The 25,597-nt window shown below is 39.5% G+C and overlaps 3 protein-coding genes across 11 annotated transcripts; all 3 read right to left on the reverse strand.

The window, feature by feature from the left end:
* Nucleotides 1-92: 92 nt before the first annotated feature.
* Nucleotides 93-5,080, reverse strand: LOC119906833 (zinc finger and BTB domain-containing protein 49-like). 3 transcript variants are annotated; one of them, XM_038724238.1, is made up of 7 exons: nt 4,852-5,080; nt 3,621-3,713; nt 3,212-3,364; nt 2,939-3,064; nt 2,761-2,793; nt 1,136-1,291; nt 93-1,037 (listed from the first exon to the last, which is right to left on the reverse strand). In XM_038724238.1, the coding sequence occupies exons 1-7, from the start codon at nt 5,045-5,047 to the stop codon at nt 280-282; spliced, it is 1,515 nt and encodes a 504-aa protein (XP_038580166.1). In that variant the 5' UTR covers nt 5,048-5,080; the 3' UTR covers nt 93-279. The 3 variants fall into 3 exon arrangements, with proteins under 3 accessions (XP_038580166.1, XP_038580165.1, XP_038580169.1); XM_038724237.1 differs by having other exon boundaries at nt 3,621-3,716; nt 4,852-5,079; XM_038724241.1 differs by lacking the exon at nt 1,136-1,291 and having other exon boundaries at nt 3,621-3,716.
* A 3,507-nt stretch (nt 5,081-8,587) lies between these two features.
* Nucleotides 8,588-12,265, reverse strand: LOC119906834 (progranulin-like). The gene is made up of 6 exons (XM_038724242.1): nt 12,111-12,265; nt 11,758-11,907; nt 11,325-11,627; nt 10,955-11,128; nt 9,323-9,466; nt 8,588-9,138 (listed from the first exon to the last, which is right to left on the reverse strand). The coding sequence occupies exons 2-6, from the start codon at nt 11,905-11,907 to the stop codon at nt 9,010-9,012; spliced, it is 900 nt and encodes a 299-aa protein (XP_038580170.1). The 5' UTR covers nt 12,111-12,265; the 3' UTR covers nt 8,588-9,009.
* Nucleotides 12,266-13,317: 1,052 nt separating this feature from the next.
* On the reverse strand, nt 13,318-25,197 carry fam133b (family with sequence similarity 133 member B). Of its 7 annotated transcripts, none has more exons than XM_038724247.1 (11): nt 25,041-25,197; nt 24,086-24,183; nt 19,389-19,467; nt 19,174-19,287; nt 19,056-19,088; nt 17,684-17,755; nt 16,983-17,081; nt 16,780-16,818; nt 16,464-16,556; nt 14,421-14,471; nt 13,318-14,029 (listed from the first exon to the last, which is right to left on the reverse strand). In XM_038724247.1, the coding sequence occupies exons 1-11, from the start codon at nt 25,062-25,064 to the stop codon at nt 13,934-13,936; spliced, it is 798 nt and encodes a 265-aa protein (XP_038580175.1). In that variant the 5' UTR covers nt 25,065-25,197; the 3' UTR covers nt 13,318-13,933. The 7 variants fall into 7 exon arrangements, with proteins under 7 accessions (XP_038580175.1, XP_038580174.1, XP_038580173.1 ...); XM_038724246.1 differs by having other exon boundaries at nt 16,461-16,556; nt 16,780-16,821; XM_038724245.1 differs by lacking the exon at nt 25,041-25,197 and adding an exon at nt 24,823-24,957 and having other exon boundaries at nt 16,780-16,821.
* Between the last annotated feature and the right edge of the window lie 400 nt (nt 25,198-25,597).

A 25,597-nucleotide genomic window follows, 5' to 3' on the forward strand; every position in this document is an offset into this window, starting at 1 on the left:
CTGGGGCTGATGTGTGGAGTTTACATCAATTAATAGTAATCTATTGGGTGTGACTTCCAAACTGATGATCCATGAAAAAATAAATTTACACAGAGGGAAGAAATTACTTTTTTTAATTGAAAGTCTACAAAATTATACATGAATATGATAACAAATAAACATACTGACCAGCACTAGGACAGTTATCCATAAATACACCACTGGACTAGCATCTTCCACTTAGTAGATTTAGTTTACTGCTGTGGATCATAAGCCAGTAATAACAGCAGTTTGATGCATTTATGACATCGGTAAGATATCGCCCATCTGTGGTTTGTAAGCTGATGACATGATATTTAGACCCTTTGGTCTGTGAAATCTCCTATGCCGTTTCAGACGGGAACTATTAGAAAACTGTTTGCCACATACACTACATTTGTTTGTTTTTGTGTGGCTTTTAAGGTGCTGGATTAAACTCTCTGGCGACTCTAAATGTTTTCCACAAATTCCACATATATAGATTTTATCCACTGTGTGTGTTTGCGCGTGTGTCCTCAGTGTGTATATGTAATGGAAAGTCTTTCCACATGCTTTACAACAATGAGGACCTGTGAGATTCTGACTGGCAGATGACTCTGTGGATTTCTTTACATTTAAACTCAAGGGAGGTACAGATCTTTGCACATGCCTCTTCCTAGTTGAATTGAGTGGCTTTATATTTAAACAATGTCTATGGTTCTTCCAATCCTTGATTTTGCTTCTGCTTCCATTCTTAGCAAGAGCACCATCTTTAGTGATGTGCTGAGATTCCCCAGCTGGCTGCTGTATTTCACCAATCCCACCATCAGGCAGGTTTTCCAGAGGTTGAGTTGAAGAATTAGGAAGAGGATGCTCCCTGCTGCTTTCCACATTGTTGATTTCGCTGGGATGTTGAATGTAAGTGTCCACATAGATTATGTTCAATGCAGGGTCTTGAGCGTGATCTGCCTCCAGACCCATTTGTATTGGCTCACCTTTGATCTGCAGCTGCTCTGAGTTCTGCAACTCAGGATGACTCCCTGTGGATAAAAGAGAAAATTAACATTCAATTGTTTGCATCACAAGTTTTAACATGCAGTGAAAGTGAAGTTCTATTTGCCATGCTCTTCCATCAGACCTAGTCTCCACATTTCTTCTTCCTCATCTTTTATTTGAAGCAACAGTGAGGACTGAGGGTCCTCCTGGTGTAGACTGCTCAGCCCCTGCTGACACCAGGGTTCAGGACTCAGAGGAACATCCTCCTCAAAGGCAATGAGAGAGGGATGATCGATCTCTAAGGGGAAGGACAGAGCAATGTATTTTATAGCCTGCCAAATATACTATATTGCCAAAAGTTTTAGGACTCCCCTGCAAATCACTTAATTCAGGTGTTCCAATCACTTCAATGGCCACAGGTGTATAAAATCAAGTACCTAGAAATGCAGACGGCTTCTACAAACATTTGTGAAAGAATGGGTCGCTCTCAGGAGCTCAGTGAATTCAAGCACAGTACCGCGATAGGTTGCCACCTGTGCAAATTTCCTCACTATACTAAATATTCCAGGGTCCACTGTTAGTGGTATTATAACAAAGTGGAAGCGATTGGGAAGAACAGAAACTCAGCCACAAAGTGGTAGGCCACATAAAATCAGAGCGGGGTTAGCGCATGCTGAGGCACACAGTGTGCAGAAGTTGCCGACTTTTTGCTGAACCAATAGCTACACACTTCCAAATGTCGACCGGCCTTCATATTAGCTCAAGAACAGTGCGTAGAGAGCTTCATGGAATGAGTTTCCATGGCTGAGCAGCTGCATCCAAGCCTTACATCACCAAGTGCAATGCAAAGCGTGGGATGCAGTGGTGTAAATCACACCGCCACTGGACACTAGAGCAGTGGAGACGTGTTCTCTGGAGTTACGAATCACGCTTCTCTGTCTGGCAATCCAATGGACTGGGTTTGGCGGTTGCCAGGAGAACTGTACTTGCTTCACTGCATTGTGCCAAGTGTAAAATTTGGTGGTGGGGGGATTTTGGTGTGGGGTTGTTTTTCCAGGGGTTTGGCTTGGCTCTTTAGTTCCAGTGAAAGAAACTGTTAATGCTTAAGCATACCAAGACATTTTAGACAATTTCATGCTCCCAAATTTGTGGAAACGGTTTGGGGTTGGCCCCTTCCTGTTCCAATATGACTGCACACCAGTGCACAAGGCAAGGTCCATAAAGACATGGATGAACAAGTTTGGTGGCCTGCACAGAGTCCTGACCTCAACCCGATGGAACACCTTTGGGGTGAATTAGAACGGAGACAGAGCCAGGCCTTCTTGTCCAACATCTGTGCCTGCCCTCACAAATGCGCTTGGAATGGTATAATCATGGTTGTGTATGATTAACCTATGTCCAGAGCTCCTCAGAGTTAGGGCTGCTTGACTGTGGCAAAAATCAATCATAATCATGATTATTTAATACATGATTACTAATTGATTTATTGAACTTTAAACTGAATTATATATATGCATTACCCAAAAGAAGAAATAGAATGAAATAGAAATCTTAAATTATTAGCTTCACTTAAAATGCATTTTGGGTGACTGGATTTCAATTTGAAAGTACAGGTATAAATACACCCAAGATCATATCCGAAAACATTCTGGATATAAAACGCATTTTAATGCCTGGTGTAAATAGTCTAATTGTGGAGAAGATGAATACAGGTGCTGCATTTGTTTTTTTACACTTGTGCAAATTTGCAACACATTGTAAACTAACCTGGGTCTTGGCTTTGCTGCAATATTGTATAACCTGTAAAGTAAAAAGACACAGCAGCTTTTAGTTAGGGAAATTCATTACCACTATTATTAGTGGTGGCTCTATTATACAGCTGTTATCTAAAGCAGAACTGAACACATGCTTTTACAACAAAACAAAGGAATGGTAGGATACATACCATGTTGTTTAGATATGTGCACCTCAAAGTTACATTTCCGATAAATGATCTTTCTGCAAAATGGGCAGTGCCAGTGACTTCTACCTTGGATCCTGTCTTTGCATGTACATGGAACAACAAATTTTTCTGAAAAGAGAAAAATTATTTTGGCATGTTAGCACAATTCCATGCTATGAAAATCAGCTAGCATACTTTAAAATTGCTCGACTAAGGTAATCCATTATAATGAATAAAGTATCATCACATTTTGATTTCCATATTAATAAAACTTACCGGTACCACCCTCAGCAAAATGAACAGCAAATAGATAATGCTTTCTCATTAAATGTGTCTCACTGGCTTGAATGGTCTTCAAGCAGTAGGGACAGTCGCCACTGGATGCTAACTTTAAAAAGTCTGTGCGTGAGGTGAAGACACACTGCAAGCCTGGAAAATAAATAATGATCTAATTTAGTTACTTTACAAAATGGTCTGGTATATAATAGAATTACAAGAGTTATGAGACACTTCAACAAAGGCCTTGTACTGTTGACTGGAAAAGGCTAATGGTGCTTACTGGTGACAGAATCATTTTTGAAAAGCCCATTTTAGCAAATTAATAATATTTTGTTGAGCTTTACAGAGAAGCCAAATTAAGTGATTTTACTGAAGAGGGGATTTTATTGTTAGACTTCAGCCCTACCATTGGAATGGCAGGGGGACTCGTGGGCAGGACTTGAATCTGATGCACCTGGGTCAGCAGCAGCAGGGGTAACCTGTTTTTTGGTGGCATTACCTGCTGCAGAGAAAAGAAAATAACAAAACAGGGTGGAACTAAGGGCTGAATGTATAGAGACAAATACTAAAATAAATAACAACAGTTATGTTATAGTTAAAACTGTTGTCATTTCCTGGCAATGGCGTCAAGAAGATTAGTGTCGCAGAAAATGGGGACAATGACCAATTTAGAAAAACAAACACTGGTTGTGACATTGGAGAGCTATTTAACAGAGTAGCCAAGATATGTAGACATGGTTGTGGCTTGTCAATTTGTTACTGACTACTGCTGGCAGCTGCCACCTCATTTTTGTGGTATTTTAGGTAAGATGTTAGTATGCAATGCTGGTTGCAGAGTTTGAGCATTAGCTTACAAGCACTGCTTGAGGAAAAACAGGCCTTAAGCATTTAGGTTAATTAAAAGGTGTCGTAGAACACATTCTTGCCTAGATATCAGCATGTGAAAAGGCATTTTTCATAGCAAACATTTTGATAGGTGTTACTACTAACAATAGCTCTGTTCTATTCAAGTGTGCCAGTAAGCCATGAGAGCGTATGCACAATAGCAGTAAGTAAAGTTTATTAAACTTTCACAAAGGGCTTTACAAGAAAAAGAAAAAAATAAAGCAACAATAAAACAAAACAACATGATAAATTGGTAATAAATAATACAGGAGCCCAAAACCAAGTCAGCTAACTGTTACATGGAATTCAGCCATCAGTGATTCTATTGTTTGCAGCTGTGCTTTTCCTACTGTGATAGGACAAAACGTCCACTGGCAGCTGCCATGACATGCCAGTGGCAGCCACTATTTTTTGTCTTGTATGAACTTTAATAGTTTAAATTCATCTTAATCCAAACCTCAGAGTAACGTTAGTACCTGGTATCTTCAGTGTTGTGACGTAGTAACGTTTGGGAGCAACTATTTTACTTAACAGCAATCCTCACCTGCGTTTGAAAAAGCTAACGTTAACCTTTAGCTAGCTGCATTTAGATACATAAACTGAATGTAGTGACACTTTGTTTAAACACTTTTAACGGTAAACAGATACAAAATTCAACAGAGGTGACTTTATTAGCGGTGCTACTTATTGCTTGCTAGCAGAGGCTAATGTTAACAACATCCACCCAGATTGTGTGTTTCGGATGGACCAACCTTCTGTCTGTCGTGGCGTTAACTTGGCTTTCAGGATGATGTCCAACAGAGAGCGGTGCCGGTCGTTTTCTTCCTTCAAACGGGAAACCTGCTCCTCGTAATCCGTTATGGTTTTTTCAATAGCACCGACTATTTCAGAGGCAGTAGCGTTTAGCCGCTCCGAGACAAACACCTTTAGTTCTTCGATTTGACTCATCTTTCCACCATTTGTAAACTCAACTGGATAAAGCATTGGAGGCGGGGCTCCGAGCGCGTTACAGACTTCCGCCGCCAAAGGTCTACCTTCCGGCTTAGCCCTCCGCTAATTTGAATGGCGATAAAATTATTTAATCGTGAGGCTCTTTTAGACTTTCCAAATGTTATCGGACTGAATGGATCCAATTCAGATAGTGAAAGGTATCAGCCGTTTTTAAGCCGCTTCTTCCACAGTGTATTATGATTATTATAATCATAATACCTGGCCTAAAATCTGAAACTGAAGGGTTTATTATTGCTGCTCAAGACCAGTGTATTAAGACCAACTATTATCGGAATAAGATTCTGAAACCCAATGTGCAGGATATGCAACAACCAACAGGAGCCAATAGATCATCTAGTCCAGGGGTCTTCAATTAAAAAACTAAAACAAAAACTAACTAAATTTTATAATTAACACTCAACACATCTTAGCAAATGAACAGCTGTAATGCCTCCTCTTCTCTTTCATTCCCTCTTATATAGCTACCACTTCCCTACTTTCTCTTGTTTAGTGAGAAATGTGAGCTCTACCTAGGATTGAAGATATATGAGATATTCCGGTTTTGAACTGCCCGTGGGAAGAATGTACGTGTGAGAATCTGTACATTCTTGGTTAAAAGCCATGTGAAGTCTCTTTTCTCTTTCGTCTCCTCTCTTCCTCTGTGTATCTCACTCGCGGATTCGATTCGCAATGCAATGCCGTTAACGGCTCTGGCAATGCTTAACAATGCACAGATTTGATTGGCTGGGCAGCATCACATGAGACAATTAGAGCACATGCGATTGGTCTATGAGTTCCCTGTGCCGCTGAACGAGGACAGTAAATGCTAGCAAAGCTGCGCATTTAAAAAAAGAAAAGTCCCGTCAGGAGGTAGTAATTCTCGATAACAGGTCGGCTGTACGTCCGGGTCCGGACAATACGGCCGCTGGGTCCGGATCCGGACCGCGGTCCGCCTAGTGACCTCTGATCTAGTCTCTGGCTGCCCAATACTGGCCAAAACAGAATACATACAATGGCACAACAAAGCAGCAGCATACCTCCACTGGGCAATCTGGAAGCATTACAACAACAAAGTAAAGGACAAATAGCCTACTATGTGCAGGAGCCATCAACTGTAATAGACAATGATTTATCTACTACAATCTGGGACACGCCAATTCAAACTGATATAGAAACCAAGGCCAACAGACCCGACATAGTAGTGAAGGACAAGGAGAGAACTTGTCTGCTCATTGACATGTCTGTCCCATCTGAAAGAAACACCTCCCTGAAGACCACAGAAAAACTCTCCAAATATAAAGATTTGGAGATAGAAATTGAAAGAAAGTGGGAGACGAAGCCCATAACAATTCCAGTAGTAATAGGTGCTCTTGGTCTGGTAAAGAAAGGGATGGAAAAGTACACCAACTAAATCCCCAGTAACATTAAGATACAAGAAATCCAGAAGAGCATCCTCGTCAGCACTGCTCACATTTTAAGAAGGACAATATCCATTAAATAAATCTATCACACCCTCATTGCATCCTCAAGTCCATGGAATGGACTCGGCTGTATGAGTAAACAAAGCAAGACATTAAGAGAATTTTTTTTTACTTTGATTTAAATAGTGCCTTTCATGAAACTGAAGAACAGTTTACAGAATAGGCTGTACATGACATAACAACAAACAAATCTGAAACAAACTACAGAGGAAGCAGTACTAGGGGAGTTTGTAGGCTGTGGTGAACAAGTGGTGTTTGAGGAGTTCAATGTAATGTGTTATGGGGCCATTTATGCATCACCCGTACGGTTTTATTCCCCACCAGGTTCAGCCTTATTGTTCAGAGTAGTTCAGTTTCAGTTCTCTTTATTTTTTTAATATAAAAAAGATTATTTTCAGTTCTCTTTGTACATCCGTGATTTATTTAAATGAAAACGGTGGCAGCTTTTTATATACACAGTCTATGATACTCACGGGCACTGCACTTCACAGCCCATGTATAGTTCTCAGGGGCCGTGAGGTTACAAATTGCAACCACTAATTTTCTAGGCCTCTGTGATATCAACATTAATCACGGGAATAAGAACTTGTGGGATCACTCTACTCACAGCACAATATTCTATACTACATTTTACCTTGAATTTACGACTGAACTTATTGTAGTCAAACATATTCCCTAGACCATGTCCTTTGTTCTATCCATTCTTTAAAATAAAATGACTTCTTCTGTATCAGTATACATCTATTATTCCAGATTGGTGTATTATAAAGGTATAAGATCAGTTTCCAAATAGAGGACTTGCAGATAACTTGACTGGCAGGTTACAAATCTCAAAATCACACTTCTATACCTCCAAAATCCATAAAGATTTTAATCAAAAAGCTTTCATTCTGATTTATAAAACTCTGTAACCACTTCAATAAAACAAAACAAAAGGTACCATTCAATGCCAAGATAGCAAAACCTTCCCGGTGACGCCATTCAACAGTTCATGCTTGTGTGTGTTTCTTGTCACACAAGATATGCAGGAGGAAGTATTGTTCATTATTTACATAGAAACCCCTCCTCCTCTCCTCTTTCCAAAAGAGAAGGGGGAGTATTCGTGGGTTTAATTGCGAAACACAAATAGTCCAGAAGTGAAATTTGCGTGAGTAACATGCATGGAAACATGCTGATAAAGGGTGACCGTGAATTGCCATAAGTTCACATTTGTTCAAATTCAAATAAAGCCCTAAGGCTTTTGAGAAGAAAGAGATAACCTTCAAAGCTTTTGGTATTTGTGCCAAATTCTTTAAGAAAAGGGAAATACCGTCCACCAATTATAATGGACTACCCATAACATTCAACTGTTGTACATAATCACAAAACCAAAATGTTCCTGTGTATCCAAAATAAAATGATGTTCAACTCTTATCAAATGCTTTGAAGAAATCTAAATAATAATTAAACATCATCCTCAATTTTATCTCCATAATCTAATAAATGTATCGATCTGATGTTGTTATGAATAGAGCAGGCTTTGAGGAAGCCACGAGATTCAGTAACAATTTGTGTCATACCCCCTTTAATCTATTGGCAATGCTATTGGCAAATAATTAATAGTCTAGATTAAGTAATGGTATGGGTCTTATGCAGGTTCTCTGTATATCTTTTATTCTTTCCAGATTTGGGGATGAGAGTTAATAACCCATTGATTCATCGATAATAGGTAGTAGAAATGACAAATAAACTACCTTGTAATGAGTTGGGTTTTTTTGGAAGTTGTATTGCCACGGTTTGGCCACTATGTCAAATTAGCTTCAAAGCTTGGTGCATTTCCCAGGGGTTTGATGGTAACCATAAATCAAGTTTGAAATGAGACAAAATTTTAGTTTCTTCCTTTCAAAGTTACAGCCATCTGATGAACATCAGTGTTCACTTTTTTATAATAGCCTAATTATATCAAATTATGGGAAGCTCAGGAAAGTGGTCTATCTCCCAATGAAACATTAAATTCATGCGGCATGAGAAAAGAGAATAGATGAAAAAAGAATTTACTCACATTTTCATATTTTGTATTTAAAAATTTCCATACAATTTTGTTTCATTAGAAAAAAACATGACATGATTTGAGGTTGACATAACGTTCTCCAAGATTTGTCTACTTCTAAAACAAACCCTTCCAGGTTAAACATTCTCAACATAACCTATACCTCTCCAACTGATAAGAACATTTGCAGTGAATCTTGCTAAGCTGGTTACTGAAACTGAAAGTTGACAACAGAATGCAGTATGGATAAGAGAAAAAAATCATTTGAGCACATTATTTACTCTTTAAACGGTCATCTAGGCCAGATCCCAATTCTGGCCAGTATGTGTTAATTGAACTGAGGCTGTGATGCACTGATTTGAACGGAATACAAAAAAAAGGTGTCACAGTGCACAAACTTCAACATGTCCTTAGTATGTTTTGGCACGATCTTGTGTTCCTGAGGGGATCTGAGAATACCATCTTCTGCATGACATGGAGGTGGGGTCGCAGGTATATCCGTACTGACAGCAGTGCCGACCATCTGCACAACACTTGCCCTGAATCAGAACAAGTCTCAATGTTAGAAAAAAAATACAGTGGTAATTATGTTGATCATTTAATTGATCTCTGCAGTAAACCCTCTATATTCCTTTGTCCAAGCACTTTTACCAAAATGTTTTCCTTCAGATCAAAGCACCATTATTTTGTGATGGTTTTTAATATTTTATGCACAATCCATACCAGTGGGTAGGGACAGCAGTTCCACTGGCCTGTGGATCCTTTGCAGCAAGTTGTCCCTTTTGAGCAGTAAAACTTGGAATCACAGCGAATGACTCCAGCCTCCCGATCGCCGTCACTGGCTTCTGTTAGAGCTGTCATTGGTGTCTGCAAAAGGTGAACAAAAAAGACCATTATAGGCTGGCCATTATCTAAATATTGAATCATAAATATGTATTTATGTATTAGGTAGGTGGTCCTTAATGTTTTTTTTTTTAATAATAGATCTTCAAAATCCCTAAAAACCTGATTTTTAAAAAGTATTTCTCTATAACATTAAAGCTGGAGTAGGCAACGTTGCAGAATTTGCAAGAGACAGCTATCCAACCGAAAAATCCCAAGCCAGTCCTGGCAGGTAGGCAAGCAATAATAAGCCCATCTTATTACAGTCCTACGACAGCCACAGATACCAGATTTGTTGAATTTTTGTGTCGGAGCATTTGTTTTATTGATTGCTGTCAGGGCATACAGAGAATTTAAACAAATATAAAATATAACAATAACAATCGAACTAAAGCCTGCAGTAATTGATTTTTTTGGGCCACTTAATGAGAAGCAGAAACAAGCTGTAAACACGACACTGACACATTATCACCTTTTAATTGAACGTGTTGGCAAACAGTTGCTTGTTTACACATGCAGCAGATATGGAACAACATCAGCATTCATTTGGAGTCATGAGAAATATGTGGCTGGTTTTTAACGGAGTCTGTGTCGAGCTTATAGTGGGTTTATGAGAGCTCTTTTGCTGCCTAATGCTGCTGCTGGAAACAGGGTGGATGACATTAGTGAGACTGAAAAAAAACAATACAGGTGCTGTAAAACCAAAACAATGAACTGAAAGTGCTTTGTAGAGCTAAGTGGAACAGAGTAAACTGATAAGTAGTTTTCTGTAGGTTTGTCATTACAAGCCAAACCTTTCCTATACATGTAGTCATTTGATCCCTTGCTAATACAGAAATATTGATTAAAGCTTTTAAATGAAAAGGAAATCCCTTAGGTATTATTTAAGAGTTTCATTTATCAAGAGTTGAACAGTGAAAAACTCAGCTAATCTGCTTTATCAGGACTTTGTGGTTTGATCAGATTCGATTGATAGTGGCCTGCAAAGTAAATTAATAAAGTAGTTTATTTCTGTTTACCATTTTTATAATTGCTTCTATATTAATGTATATTGTCTGCTATGTAGCAGAAGGGAGTTACAAACTCACTATATAACCTATTATATTGTGACAAAATAAATCTACCTACCTACCTAAATAAACCCAGAACTGTTATCACATTTTGATTCAGAAGATGCTAAATCCTGATTGGTACACAGAAGGATGTGACATCACCTTTTCCCCAGGGAGCCACGCTCACTTCAAACCACTGAAAAAAGCAGGGCCAAAAACTGAAATGCAAGGAACTCTCATGTGAAACAACCACGTTTTGTCAGACATTGTGTATTCATGTAGGAACCCACCGCTTATAGTAAGACGCTAAGTGAGAAAATAGATTTTCAAGGCCTAATGTGAATGGGTTTTCATTCAGATAACTAATTCCAGGATTTATACACTACATATAGAAAGGCACATTTGTTGTCATATGTCTTACCTCTTGCAAGCTGCTTTTGTCCTCTGAAGTTGAAATGAGTGAGGCAGGGAATGAGGACAGAGCTTGTTTCGGGGTGAAGGGATATCTCAGGCCTTGCCTCACACAGTGCGTGTAACTGAGGTCACAGTCGAAGCCGTATGGACAACAGTGGTAGCCATCCAAACAGCACCTTCCCTACAAGGCACACATTTTAAGTAACAATCAGCACAAAATAGCGCCAATACTCCTCAAGATTAAAACACAGAATTGTGGCTACATAATAATGAAAGAGAATTCTGTTTTGAAATTGAAACACTTGGCAATTAAAGGTTAATAGTAGATAAAGTGCAATTTCATTACAGTTGTGGCAAGAGTATCTAGATCAACCCACTAGAGAGTATGGGCAACAGAACCAGACGCCTCTTGGGTGTCTGCAGCAGGTAGTGCCATCGGGACAGATGTAATAGTTGTCACAAAAGACAACTGAACTCTTTGTTTGGTCCGTCACATGGTTGATTTCGAGCTCCTGGAGAGGAGATACAGGTAGAACAGGTGTGCTTGGTTCCTCTGCAGCTTCCTTCTTCACCATTGGTATGTTCATCCACGGCTGGTTTTCCTTCTCGCACATATTGGTAACCAGGTCACAACGAAAGCCTGAAGGGCAGCAGTGGGCCAAGTCAGAGCAACACACGGCCTAAGGACATGTGAATGCAGAAACACAGAGATTAAGGAGGACATGTTGGCACCCAGTTTTCCTGACCAAAATGTTAAGTCAGTCTAACTGCAGGTCAGGTGACTTTGTGTTGACACATGTAAGTCCTTACTTTTGGATATGGGCAGCAGCTATATCCATGCTTCATCTTACAGCAGGTAGCGAAATCGGAGCACACATTCCCGTCAGGACATGTGATGGAGCAGGACACAAACTCCCACACAAACACTCCCACAAACAACCACAGAGTTATCCTCAACATCTGCACAAAAGAGTATTAAGAGAAAGATTGTTCATGTTGTGGCTTTCAGTTTCCTTTCAGCTACAAAGATCTTCCCTTCACTCAAAACAACCTCACGGAACAGTAATAATAGTAAACAGCATTTATCACTGTTTATAAAGCACTACACCGACAACCACACTAAGGAAGGATTTGATAGAGTCACAGATGTTATTCTTACTTACCTTCAGCGATTCAACAACTTCCTGTCAAAGTCTCACACTTCCTCTGCACTGAGCCACAGTTGCACACTGCTCTTTATAAGGCAGGTCAGACCCTCCCACTGAAGGAAATCTCGAAGCTCAACTGTAAATCACACCCCTGGGTCCTGTGACTGTCGGATTAGGACAGTAAGTGTTTCTAGAACTAGTTCAAATCGACTACACTTGGGATTGTAAAAGGAGGGTTTGAGTAATCATTGCATGAGGCTGCAAACGCACACTCCCCTCAAAGATAAAACATGAAAGACTTCACAAGCTGTCAATGTACTTTGATTCCAGTCCATTGTTTCAATCACAAGACCTGGCTGTAAAGTATCAATCAAAAATAAAGATGCTACATGAAATGGATTTTGCTTTTGTAATAAGTAGGCTGAATGTTTCAAACTTTATTTTAACATGGCTTTTAATGCCACAGTGGGTGATAGAGCAAGACACGCAAGATTTTAAGAAATGTACTGATTCTACATGGTGTAATAGATAAAGAGGTGGAATGTATCTTTACTTAAGTACAGTTTAGAGGTAGGTTTCCATTTTCTGCTACTTTCTACTTCACTGCATTTTACAGGAAAACACTCAATTTTTACTCCACTATATTTACTTACTTTGCAGAAAAGATTTTAAAAGCAATCACCTCATAAGATAGTATACATTGATTTTACTTTGACAGTTCAAAGTCAGTAGTTTGTTTTGAATGCCAGAATTACATTTATTTTTGTATTGCACTACTTATGATCCAAGTACTTTTCCTTCCAATTAATTGATTTTTGTGTGTGTATGTGTTTCATCCTTTTAACTAGTACAACTCAAGTATTTGAGATGTACTAGTCAAGAGGGGAAAAAAATTATGGGATGTGTTATCATACAAGTTGGTTGGTTGTCTACTGGTTTACAGTCATTAAAATAGGCAAACTTTTTTTAACATTTTATTACCGTTTGATCCTGTAGCCTAACTTTGCTGCGTTTTAATGGCAGAATGTGTGGTGTGAACCTACGAAAACAAGTTGCAATACCTGAGGTGGTTCTGTGCTTTACATCATTCCTACAGTTACTCTTACAGTACTGCTGTCCTCAGTTTTAAGGAAACAAGATATTGCAGAACAAGATTTTTAACAGTTTGTAATGAAAGGTGTAATAAAACCACACATCTCGCAATAAAAAGTTGGAACAGCAATAAAGGATAAAACAATACTTTATTTAATGAATTCCCATTGTTTATACATGTACACTGAGGTGTGACAATTTGTGAAACAGAACAATTATCTCTTGTATAAATGTTGACTGTGAAGAACACATTTCTTATCGAAAGTTCAACTTCAGTATGAGGCTGGCGAGACATCAGGTCTACATGAATGACGCAGGAACCAGCATAACAGCCTCATCGAGCAACTAGAAATGCAAGATTCTTGGTTTGAAGCGGAGAGAGCAACTCCAAGAGGACCAGTATACTGAAGGTGAAAGTTAGTGCCGGTTACACTGAAATCTCCAAGATGCGGTGGGGGAGATGTGGAATTCCTGTTGTTGAGTGTAACTCAAAAGAAAAATAATCTACAAAAGGCATGGTGATAAAAAAAACAAACAACCAAAGATATGTACCAGTATTTGCCACGTAGAGGGATGGGTTCCTCTCTCAACTTCACTTCACTCACAGAACCCCAGCATTACATGTCTGTAGGTCTCTTGTTGAAGCGTGATGACCGAAGCTGGATGGGTAAAGTTTTTCGAAGTCAAAGGCAAACATAACACTAGTGAGCTGTCAGGAGGATGAGGGAACTGTAAAGCTACGGTTGTTAATTGAGCTCCAAGTCTGACTGAGATGCAGTCTTCTTTTTCTTTTTTCTGCCGTGTTTCTTGTGCTTCTTTTTCCTCTTCTTCTTGGATTTGTCCTGTAAATGTAAAACATTTGACGTTTGACACTTTTATTTAAGTCACTGCTCATAAGTTTAGCATTAATTCCACAGCTGGATTAACAATGTGTATTTTTTGGGAGGGGGGGGTGAGGCTCCGCACATAAGGTTTAGTGGTGAATTTCTGACACTTGCCAATGTCCCAACATATCTGTATAGGGGTATTGGGACTTGTATTATGAAGATGCACTCCATGTACGAAAGATCATTAAACTTTTAAAAATCTTACCTACTTACTAAATTCTTACATTCCTGATATTAGTCTTTGATGTAGTCATCAGATAAAAATCTGCCTGCTTAGCTGCACTAGATCAAACCAGAACCTTTTGTGTGAACTGTTAACTGAAAAGTAAGTAAGTCAACTGCTCACTGGGATTTTCTCCTTTTCCTCGCTACTTCTCTTTTTCTTCTTGGCTTCAGCCTAGGGAGAGAAAAACTGAAATGAGACCACGGAAAAGGGGAAGTCTTCAGCTACACTCAATTCCAAAAAGCCCATTACATGCAAAAAACTTGTTTCACAACTATGGAGTCAAGTCAAGTCAAGTCATAAGGTCATCTGTTTATGGACCAAACTGTTGTCTTCTACACTTTTGAGCAAAAATGGTTAACATGCCCAAATTATGAAAAGCTCCCGTGGCAACCTTTCTCCTTTCACTTGAAGTTTTACCATTTTTTTTTTAACTCAGTGAGGTAGTTATTACACTAAACTTATGATTTTGTCATGTTTCCTGGCAAACATAATAACACTAAATCTATTTTTGCATAAGTTCAGACAAAACTGAACAAAATCTGATTAAATTTCTTATCTATGAAAAATAAACAGGCCCAAGTGATGACCGCTGACTGATAAACAAAACAATTTTACAATCATCCTCATCCATGCATCACCACTGGATACTCTAGAGTTATACAACAGGGTGCAGAATGGCAGGTAAAATGCATGACAACAGGGCTTGATAGGAAAAACAGGATGACACTTGAACCCATTTCACTTAGCCATTAAGGTAAATCTAACATTTCCCCTGATTAATAGTTCAACCGTCTTGGTCAGACTCATTGCGCTTACTCTCCCTCAGGTTCTGAGTGTCTGTCTGAATCACGCAAAATTTAGAGCGACACTAGTTGAACTTGCAGTAGCCGTCAATATGAATGGGCCAACATGGGGTCACAACCTCCTCCTGATATAGGTTGAATGGAAGTCAAACACTGCCAGTCTTTGATATAATGGAGTTTTTAATTAGAGACGGAACCTCATTTACCAGACTACCCAAGAAGAGTGACAGACAGAAAGCTTGCACATCTGGATGAGTGAAAGAGAATGAGCGTACAGGAAGAAGTGAGACTGAAACATGAATTTAAATATTTGGCAAATTTGTAATGTAACTGTGTATAAGTCTATGGCTTAGCAGTTAAGGGAATTGAATTACACTGCAGACGGGAGTATCCTGTAACTGTGACAACCACAGATTAATCAGTGACTGCAGTCTCAGATGAATGGGTCCAACTCGGGTTGAATATGCCTCAGTACACCCATATCATCTGGGTCTTGTGAAAGAGCTATCACTGTGCTTAACCTGCTATTATTCTGGGCAGAAAGGGGGAATTTACCATTGATGCAAGGTTTTATTCTGGTTTGATTACGGATCACACGGACACACCAACTTAATATTTTGTCCTGTGATCCACAGGTTTCCCGCAGGATGGGAATCAATTTCACTATTCATCACAAAAGTCAACAGGAGTATGTGGGGCGGGAATCATAGGTCTGTTTTTTCTATAAATATGCAGTTTCTAACATAACTAAACTATTTTCAAATTTTTTTAGTGATGATTGGGATTGGACGGGGGTCATTGTTCCAGGATTGGGATGGGAGAGTTTTTGTAGCAGTGGGGTGGGAGAGGAGTGAAAATCAAAAATATGTTGACTCATTCTCCTGCAACTGAGCACGTGACAAAGACTAAAGGCAATGGACAGCTGACTGCTGACATGCATGTGCGTTCTCATCTTGTGTGTAGTCACAAGTCTGTATACTTGGGACAACAGCACAGAATTAAAACTAAACCAACGAGCCAGTCATTTATACATTACTCTGATTCTGACTAAACCGTCTTCACAGATGCCTTCCATGAAACATGCCCCATCGGCCAAATGCCAAAAACTGTATACTGTTACAGAGGTTAGCAGCAGGCATACTTGGCGATACTTAAAATAATTTTCATCTCCTCAGATTTGAATTAAAAAGAGGAACAAAGAAGTAAAAGAGGAACAAAGAGGAGATAACATGGATTAATTATTGAAGGGAGGGATTTTCTATTGACTGGTTTATATTACAAGTTAGACTAGTGGCAAACTTGTAGTAGTTTCAGAGTAGTGATTATCCTAAAAACAATTCTTGAGAATGATACTTACTACCTCCTCCCCCTCAGAGTCCACAGATGACTCTGAAGATGTGTCTTTGTAACTTCGCTCGGCCTTCCTTTTTCTTTCCTTCTTTCTTCTGTCATCCTGACAGACACAAGATTTACATCCCAATTATGAATGCTTTGTAACAACTGAACTCAAAAGGTGTTGACTCAACATGATTGGCAAGAACAAGGGACATGTGTGTGTGTGTGTGTGTATATATAGGCTAAGTTTTTTCAAATGATCACACATCTGTTGAAATACACAGAAGTTCAGCAAAATTAACAGCATCAAAAATGAGAGTTAGTGAATAAGAGTAAATTACCTTCTCTTTGTCCCCTTCTTCCTTGATTCTTTTCTTTTTCTTCTTGGGAAGAAAACATTTAGATTAAACACTGGCATTTTAAACAACATGATGTCTTTGCAGGACAGTTGTTGGACAGCACATTTTCAACACCAGACACTAATTCTATACTAAATTAAGGCAAGCAAATTGTGCCTTAAAAAAGAAAAGAAGAAAAGAAAAACCTTGCTTTCAGCATCAGATTCTTCCTCTGAGCTGTCCGATGCTCTCCTGGACGATGACTTCTTTCTCTTCCGCTTTTTCTTCACACTCTTCTTTTCATCCTGGACACACAAATAGAAATAAAATCAGAATCAGTTTTATTGCCAGGTATGTGTACACAAACGAGGAATTTGACTCAGGATTGTACATTGCTCATGATGTGCATACTTATACAATAACAAAATAAAATCAGACAATATAGACAGTAGTCAGAGTGCAAAGGATGCAAGAGTAAACTATTCTCATTATGTACATGTTGAAGGTGGATATGATATACAGGTACACATACATGTACACAGTGTGATGGAGCATAGTGCAAAGGATGCTGGAAAAAATAAATAAGACCTATGACCTTACAGTGCAGTGCTGCATTACGTGTAAAACATCTTTATGGATTTGCAGGATGGCTAGGGAAACGCATCACAGCCTTTAAAAATTGATCAGTTTGAGCTGGATATATTAAGCTAGTCAAATTTATTACTGATCAGTTATCACACACTAATCCACTATCAGAAACATTTAATGTGTCAACAAGCGGAGCAGAGTTTGTGTCTATTTCCGGAACACTACACTTCTGAACTGATGCAGATGGATTAAGAGTCACAAAATGTTATTTTTGGTTGGCAGTATGTCAATTCGCATGCTGAAGTCTGCAATGACTTACCTCGTCTTCAGATTCTGAGGAGGAGCTGCTAGAAGAATCAGAACTCGATGAGGAGGAGGAAGATGAAGAATGCTTGACCAAAACACAATGAAAGCAGGATTCATTAGACTTGAGGTTATTCACTTGTTTGGAACAGTAAAAGGATTCAGTTAGAGACCATCTCAGAGGACACAGAGTGTGTGTGTCTGCGTGTGTGTTTGATTCAGAAAAAAACCCAACAGGAAACCTTATAGGCTACCGATTCTGCTGGTTTTGGGGTCTGGTCAAACTGGCCAGATCTAAACTGGAGTGTCACATGAGTGGATGCGGTCTGACTCTGGGACTCAAGGGTCACAGAGGACATTATAACTGACCCTCTCACCTACATCAAGAAAACCACATATGGTGATCACAGCCACATGCAGGTGCCCAGCGAACTCTTATGGACTTACAGGAACATCAACACAGTACTGGAAGAAAACTTCAGGGAAAACTTTTGTGCCCTCCTCTTCTGATCCCTTATTCCTCAAGAACACTGCGCCCACATGAGGAAATAAATAAACATTCACAATAAAAGCCAGACTACCAGTTCTTCCTACCAGACTCAACCTTTCTACTTGGTTTCCCACAACTCGGATCCCACATTGTTTGCATCACACCACAGATGACTGAAACAATGTCACGCATCTTGAATGGCTGTTACTTACTTACAAATGAATGTACATAGCACATCATGACAGAATAGTAGACCTCTTAGTGAAAGACATATCAAACCATTTCCATGCTCATAAACATCACTGTGTAAAGCCATCCACAGTTTATAATTCATATAAGTAATTCTGCTACTTTCTTACACCTGCTTGCTAAAATATCAGATGTTGTTGGAAGTGTCTAGTGAGGTGTTTATTTTGAAGGTAGGCTGCACCTTCGATTCTGCATGAAGGAAGATTTTACGACCAAGGTCATTAAATACCATCTACTCCTAAATGCCTTCTCAGAGCTAGGTCAGATGTGCACTAGATCAGTGCACACTACTTGTTTTCATACTTGGCAGCCTAGGACACAGACACACACGTTGGTCGCAAGATGGCTTCAACAGCTTGGGATGCCCAAAAACGGGGTTACCTGGCTCGCAAAGTACTGTGCTCTGTCTGCTATTATTTGCAGCTGCCACATATAGCAGAGATGCTGTTACCTGACAAGTGAGTTATATGCTTGTGAAGACCTGCTGTATGACAATGGTTCTTGATTTTGTGTATGTATTCTATATCATCTTTATTATTTGTGTCCCTTCACCACTTTTTTTCATGTGTACATAAAGAGTGTGTGTGTGTGTGTGCGCAGCAGTGTTGTGGCACAGCTAGCCATCAAAATACTGGAGGTCTCTCCTCACCCTGCTGGGCTTCTTCTTCTCTTTCTTCTTTTTCTAGACACAAATGAAAAGCCAAAGTGAGTAAAGATGAATTTTAAGAGTGAGATAATTCAAATGTCCGATAAAAGAGACAACATACCTCTTTTTTCTCTTTCTTCTCCTCTTTTTCCTTTTCTGTTGTTTTTTTGTCTTTTTCTTTGTCACCTCCCCCTAACAACTTCTCTCGGTTTTTTGCCAGTTCTTTCCTCCATTTCTGAAAAACATTAAAATACATAAAGCTGTGTCGGACATTTGTGTAAAATAATAGTAAAAAAAATAGTTGTGTAAGTGTAAGTATACATAATACAAACATACATCGTTCATTTTGTCCTCAAAGTCAGCCAGGGCTCGGGAGCCCTTCTTCTTCTTCTCCAGCTGCTCCTTTAATTCTTCCCTGATGAAAAGACAATGAATCAGTTGTGAAACATACTTAAGGCTTGTCAGCAAACATTTGGGAGGTAGTGTCTGTCACCTGCAATTTTTCCATGTCGCCAACAAGTGTACAGTAAACAGACAATGCATGACTCAATGGCCCTATTCATTTCTAGCATTTCTTTATTGAATCAAGAGTCTTGTGTTTTCCAAACAGCTGTAATTATAATCAACTATAATTCTTTGAAGCCTTATAACTAGTACTATGGTACCAGACAATGGCATTTTATGTCCCCTTTACTTTTTTATTTTTTATTGAAAAAAAATTGTAAATTCATTCATATATTTTCAAACTGATCTGTTCCTGAGCCAAATATCAATTTTATTTTTTACAAGACAAGAGCTTTTTCTTGCTCGCAGATAAGATTTGAATGTTTCAAGGGAGGACCAAAGATATGTAAAAACACAGGTAAAAAGGTTAGATGATGAGCTTGACAGTCAGCAGCGCTGTTGTGAGAGCACCCTGTCCTGGAGTAATGCTGATGTTGCAACGATACTGACTCAAATCCACTGGGTATAACACTACTAAAAATGGTAAAAGCCGTTAAATTACTTCTTGTTGTGACAGTAAATTTGAACAAGTCTGTATTGCTTAAATTCTCTATTTAGGAAAATAGCCTTAGGATGCATTAAGGACAAATAAGTATTTTACCCGGAGCTATTAGTTAATGAAGAACAAGTCCTGTTACATCAAACTCAGAAAACCATAATTTAAGCCAAACAATCTAAAATATAATTTCTGTCCATGTTGCACAAAGCAGACATTGATGCAGGTCAGAATGCTGAAAGCCATTTTGTCCGTACTAAAAAGCATCCTCTGCTCTGAGAGTAACCCCAGTTTACCGAAACAGTATTGAATGAATAATACAGTACAGACCATTTGTGAGACTACAAATGACACATTTATTTTGCAGAAGGTTTCCTCAAAGCAGTCTTAATCCTAGACTTGTGAACATAACTATTTACTTTTTTAGCTGAATAAAAACACATAAGCAGCACTGCAAAGCAACCAATGAGCTGTGGCGTGTTTAACATTAACTGTAACAGTTTCTTTAAACAGCTGTAAAACCAAACATATGTTTAGACTGCTTTGCTTCCCTCAATCTTTACCAACTAACTTCAATAATTTCTTCATCTAAACCATCAACCTGCCTCTTAGACCCCCATCCCGACTCGGCTGCTTAAAGAAGTTTTACCCTTAGTCAGCACTTCTATGCTAGATATGATCAATCTGTCTTTATCAACAGGCTATATACCACAGTACTTTAAAGTAGCTGTAATTAAACCTCTTCTGAAAAAGCCCAAACTTGATCCAGATGTTTTAGCCAACTATAGACCTATATCTAACCTTCCATTTCTCTCTAAGATCCTGGAGAAAGCAGTTGCTAAACAGCTGTGTGACTTTCTACAGAGCAATAATTTATTTGAGGATTTTCAGTCAGGATTTAGACTCCATCATAGCACAGAGACAGCACTGTGAAAATTACTAATAACCTCCTTATTGCATCAGACAAAGGACTTGTCTCTGTACTGTTTTTACTAGATCTTAGTGCTGCATTTGTTACCATTGACCATCAGATCCTATTGCAGAGACTGGAACATTTCATTGGCATTAAAGGAACCGCTCTAAGCTGGTTTAGGTCCTATTTATCAGATCGATTTCAGTTTGTACATGTTAACGATGAGTCCTGAGTGCACGCCAAAGTTAGTCATGGAGTTCCTCAAGGATATGTCCTCGGACCAATCCTGTTCACTTTATGCTTCCTTTAGGCAATATTATCAGGAAATATTCCATAAACTTTCATTGTTATGCAGATGATACTCAGTTATATCTATCGATCAAACCAGATGAAACTCATCAGTTAGCTAAACTTCAAATGTGCCTTCAGGATGTTAAAACCTGGATGACCTGTAATTTTCTAATGTTAAACTCAGATAAAACTGAAGTTATTGTTCTGAGGCCCAAGCACCTCCGTGACGCATTATCTAAAGATATAGTTTCCCTTGATGGCATCGACCTGGTCTCCAGCACCACTGTGAGGAATCTTGGAGTTATCTTTGATCAGGAACCAGGAAAAGAGATCATATTTCTCCTGTCTTAGCTTCTCTGCATTGGCTTCCAGTAAAATCCAGAATAGAATTTAAAATCATTTTTCTTACCTACAAAGCTCTTAATGGTCAGGCACCATCTTATCTTAAAGAGCTCATAGTACCTTACTACCCCACCAGAGCACTGCGCTCCCAGAATGCAGGGTTACTTGTGGTTCCTAGAGTCTCCAGAAGTAGACTAGGAGCCAGAGCGTTCAGCTATCGAGCTCCTCTCCTGTGGAACCAGGTTCCAGTTTGGGTTCAGGAGGCAGACACCATCTCCACATTTAAGAGTAGGCTTAAGACTTTCCTCTTTGATAAAGCTTATAGTTGGGGCTGGCTCAGGTGAGTCCTGAACCATCCCTTAGTTATGCTGCTATAGGCCTAGACTGCCGGGGGATTTCCCATGATGCACTGAGCTCTTCTCTCCTCTACTTTCTCTCCCTCTGTATGCAACCTCATCCCATTATTGCATGTTACTAACACAACTTCTCCCCTTTCCGGTAGTCTTGTGCTTTCTCGTCCCTCTCCTCTCTCCTCCTATCACTTCCTGCAGGTGTTTCTGGCTCTGGAGCTGTGGAGTCTGGATCTGTGGTTGCGAGTCACCTGCTGCCCCCGTGTTCCTGCTCGACACCCTCTGCTGCAACGACTATTGTTACTAGTCCTATTGTTATTATAATCATTAACATTACGATTATTATCATTAACACTACTATAAATATCTGTACCCTTTTTCATATTGTCTTTAGCAACATCAACTTTACTATCTGTATCTCAGTGTGTGTATATTGTGTAGGCTGCCTCCCTCCCCTCTCTCTCCTTCCATCCCTCTCTCTCTTTCTCTCTGTCCCTCTCTTGCCCGCCCTCTCTCTCTCTCTCCCCCCTTCACCCCCAACCGGTCGAGGCAGATGACCGCCCACCCTGAGCCATGGTTCTGCTCGAGGATTCTGCCTCTTAAAAGGAAGTTTTTCCTTGCCTCTGTCGCCTAGTGCTTGCTCTTGGTGGGAATTGTTGGGCTTCTGTAACTAACATCACAGAGTACGGTCTAGACCTGCTCTTTTATGGAAAGCACTGTGAGATAACTGTTGTTGTGATTTGGCGCTATATATGAATTTATCTGTCTTAGCAAAAAAGATAAGAGCTGGTTCTGTCTGCCTGTAAGGAGAACCATGGACTAGAGCAGTGGTTCCCAACCTTTTTTCCTTGGCGCCCCCCCTTTTATCCAAGAAAAGCTGAGCCCCCCCAACAGCTGACAAAACACGCACACAGAAAAATATTATGTAATTACTTACTAATAGCAAACAAATTGAGTCAAATGACACTTCCATGGCTGTGTGTAAATCAATGCCGGCTCTTGGTTGGCCTTCACCAACAGTCTCCTGGTGTTTTGTTTCTTGGTATTGTTGAATACCAAGAGAAGGGGGTTATAAGATAGATTACAGAATATAGGCCTACAGCTTGCACTAACTTAAGTGCATTCAACATATACTCTACTTGGGCGGGCCGGACAGGTATAACTGCACCTGCCAAAGTATATTTAGTAAACCACTTAAGCATTTTGCAGAGAAACGGTGAGGGAGAGGTCATCTGGTATTAAGTTAATGGACAAGCAGGAAATGTTACATTACGGAGCGACAGTGAACGCACCACTGCACTCACTAACGTTAAGTTTCAGTTTCGATCCACATGCGGTGCACTTGAAAACTGAATCACAGGTGTATTTATTAAACAGGGCGACTTAATGAAATGTACTGCTGATGGAGAAAATCAGTTGAGGCACATACAGGGAGAGAGAGACAGAAAGAGGTAGATCAAGCTTGCGTGTTTGCTGTGAGAGACCAGAGGTGCAGGCTAGGTGTGTGAGAGTGTGGGGAGAAGAGCAGAGGAGCTGATTCAAGTAAATAAACACTAAACTATAAAGGTGGAAAATGACAAATACAAAAATACAATAACCTACTGTTAATACAAACAGCCTACAATATGCACCGCTACCGAGCCCACCGTCCACCAGCCGCCGCCGCCACAGTTGCTCCGTCTTAATTAGAGCTCAACAGTTCAATGTGCGGGTGTTTCGATACGAGATCATGGACTTTTGTGTCGCGATTTTGGTCTTTGTTTCAAAACTATTACAGCCCTACTACTAAGTAGTCTGCCTACTATTTTAAGTGAGGAAAAGAACGTATACAGACCTTTGTACAAATTATCTAGTGTGTTATCGCGATTTAAAAAAAAAAAAATAGAAGGTGCAAATCAAAGTTTTTTTGAAAACAGATAAAGGTTTGGGCACCCCCTGTCATCTCTGGCACCCCCCTCGGGGGGGCGCGGACCCCAGGTTGGGAACCACTGGACTACAGGACTGCACGTCCATATTGAACAGCATGGACGCAACATAATACAATAACAGGGGAGTGCAGCTGTGAGAAAGAAGCATGTCTCTTTTTGTTAACAAGGAGCAAATTTGTATGTCAGGATAGGCCAGTGAGGTTTCTCACCATGTTGGTCGAGGTCTGCTTAAGTAATCCTGTATGGTTGGTCCGGAGTTCTGTGCCGGTCCCCTGGCTCGTGCAGCAGCAATGGGGTTAATGTAAGCCTGCAACACAGAACATTGGAAAGCATTTTACAAATTTCTAATGGAGGTTAGTAAAAAATACACCCAGATCCCAGATTATTAGGCACTGAGATTAAACAGTTATTACTGAAATACAGCTCTACAACCCCACATGCTTCCCCAAGATAATCATAAATAGAACCAACACCTCTATAATCACTTTTAAACGAAAACCAATTTTCAACTCACTGAAGATATGATTTACTGCAAGGCCGTTGTATCTGACCACAAGCGTTATAGTTAGGTGTAAATTACCTACTAATTTGTCACAGACATGGTTATACCTTCCATCATCATAATCGCCGTGTTAAAAAGATAAATATAAGATATGCCGAGGATGAACGCAACGTTAGCAAGAGAAAATATGTGCAACTGATAAAATGGTTAACTTGGCATTAGCAAACATTAACCCAAAACACTGGACTAATAACGTTAAGCCTCACTTGCTATTCGTTTAATATGTCCTTGCTAGTGTTTTAATGCTGTAACATTACTCAAGAAGTAACGAAAAGCACTACGCAACACCCCCTCATCAAAACACTGTCCAAAATGTTATGAGCTAACGTTAGCATTTATAGCTCTCCGGAGCTCCACTAGTGCAGCTCGAGCACTGGGACTCACCTTTTGGCGTTGGCTACACCACAATGCACCAATTAAAACCATGTTGTTGTATTTTAAAAGGAGATAGTTAGATAGTTCACGCTGACACACGTACACTGTCTAACGTTGGGCCTACATTATCTAGCCAACACTCAGCTCTGCTTGTGCTGAGCCTAGTTTACGAGATATAACCGCGTGTCGACAGCTTCTCAGGTTTGCATACATTGCATATAACTCACCACTCGATTGTCTCTCTTGCCCATGTCGAGTTAGTGATGGGGAAACATATCCAACAGAGAGAACAAACATTAGTGTTACCTTGCTAACATTGACCTAGCCACATCAGACTTGTTAATGGAAGCTTCTTCTTCTTGATGTTTTTCTTTTTGAGGTTGGCAAACAACAAAATGGTGCATTACCGCCACCAACTGGTATGAAGTGTGGATCGGGATTCGACTTTAAATGTAATAGACTACACTAGTAATTTATACAATTAAAACAAAATTAAATTAAAATAGCCACGAACAATAAGATTCTCTCAAACGGATTAGTTCTCCTCAGATAATGAAACAAAATAGATAACATTCATCCCATGAACGTCTTTGCAAAAAATCATGCAAATCAAAGTTTACTTTGATCTATCTGAGACTATGAATCAGGTATCTTCTCTCAGCCACCTTCCCTTCTATCTGTGATTAATTACACTCTTAGTTTCGTTTTTACTGTTAAATGTTATGCCAGTTATCCTATCCACTAGCCTACTTTGTGTGTCTTCTTTTGCAAATTAATCTGCAAA

The sequence above is a fragment of the Micropterus salmoides genome, unplaced genomic scaffold, assembly GCF_014851395.1.
Source record: "Micropterus salmoides isolate LMB-PRFRI ecotype aquatic unplaced genomic scaffold, ASM1485139v1 Ms_hic_scaffold_17, whole genome shotgun sequence".
Taxonomy (NCBI): Eukaryota; Metazoa; Chordata; class Actinopteri; order Centrarchiformes; family Centrarchidae; genus Micropterus; species Micropterus salmoides.

What these genes read in the sequence shown, in the direction of transcription:
- LOC119906833 (XM_038724237.1), bottom strand. Translation starts at nt 5,047, where the DNA reads ATGAGTCAAATCGAAGAACTAAAGGTGTTTGTCTCGGAGCGGCTAAAC. An exon ending in GTCCCCCTGCCATTCCAATG is followed by an intron (nt 3,365 to 3,620) that starts GTAGGGCTGAAG and finishes TTTATTTTCCAG; the next exon opens with GCTTGCAGTGTGTCTTCACC. An exon ending in GCACATATCTAAACAACATG is followed by an intron (nt 2,794 to 2,938) that starts GTATGTATCCTA and finishes TTTACTTTACAG; the next exon opens with GTTATACAATATTGCAGCAA.
- LOC119906834 (XM_038724242.1), bottom strand. Translation starts at nt 11,907, where the DNA reads ATGTTGAGGATAACTCTGTGGTTGTTTGTGGGAGTGTTTGTGTGGGAG. An exon ending in ACAAAAGCAGCTTGCAAGAG is followed by an intron (nt 9,467 to 10,954) that starts GTAAGACATATG and finishes CACCTTTTGCAG; the next exon opens with ACACCAATGACAGCTCTAAC. An exon ending in ACTGCTGTCCCTACCCACTG is followed by an intron (nt 9,139 to 9,322) that starts GTATGGATTGTG and finishes GTTCTGATTCAG; the next exon opens with GGCAAGTGTTGTGCAGATGG.
- fam133b (XM_038724243.1), bottom strand. Translation starts at nt 24,864, where the DNA reads ATGGTTTTAATTGGTGCATTGTGGTGTAGCCAACGCCAAAAG. An exon ending in AATCTGATGCTGAAAGCAAG is followed by an intron (nt 16,822 to 16,982) that starts GTTTTTCTTTTC and finishes TTTCTTCCCAAG; the next exon opens with AAGAAAAAGAAAAGAATCAA. An exon ending in AGGAAAAGGAGAAAATCCCA is followed by an intron (nt 14,030 to 14,420) that starts GTGAGCAGTTGA and finishes TTACATTTACAG; the next exon opens with GACAAATCCAAGAAGAAGAG.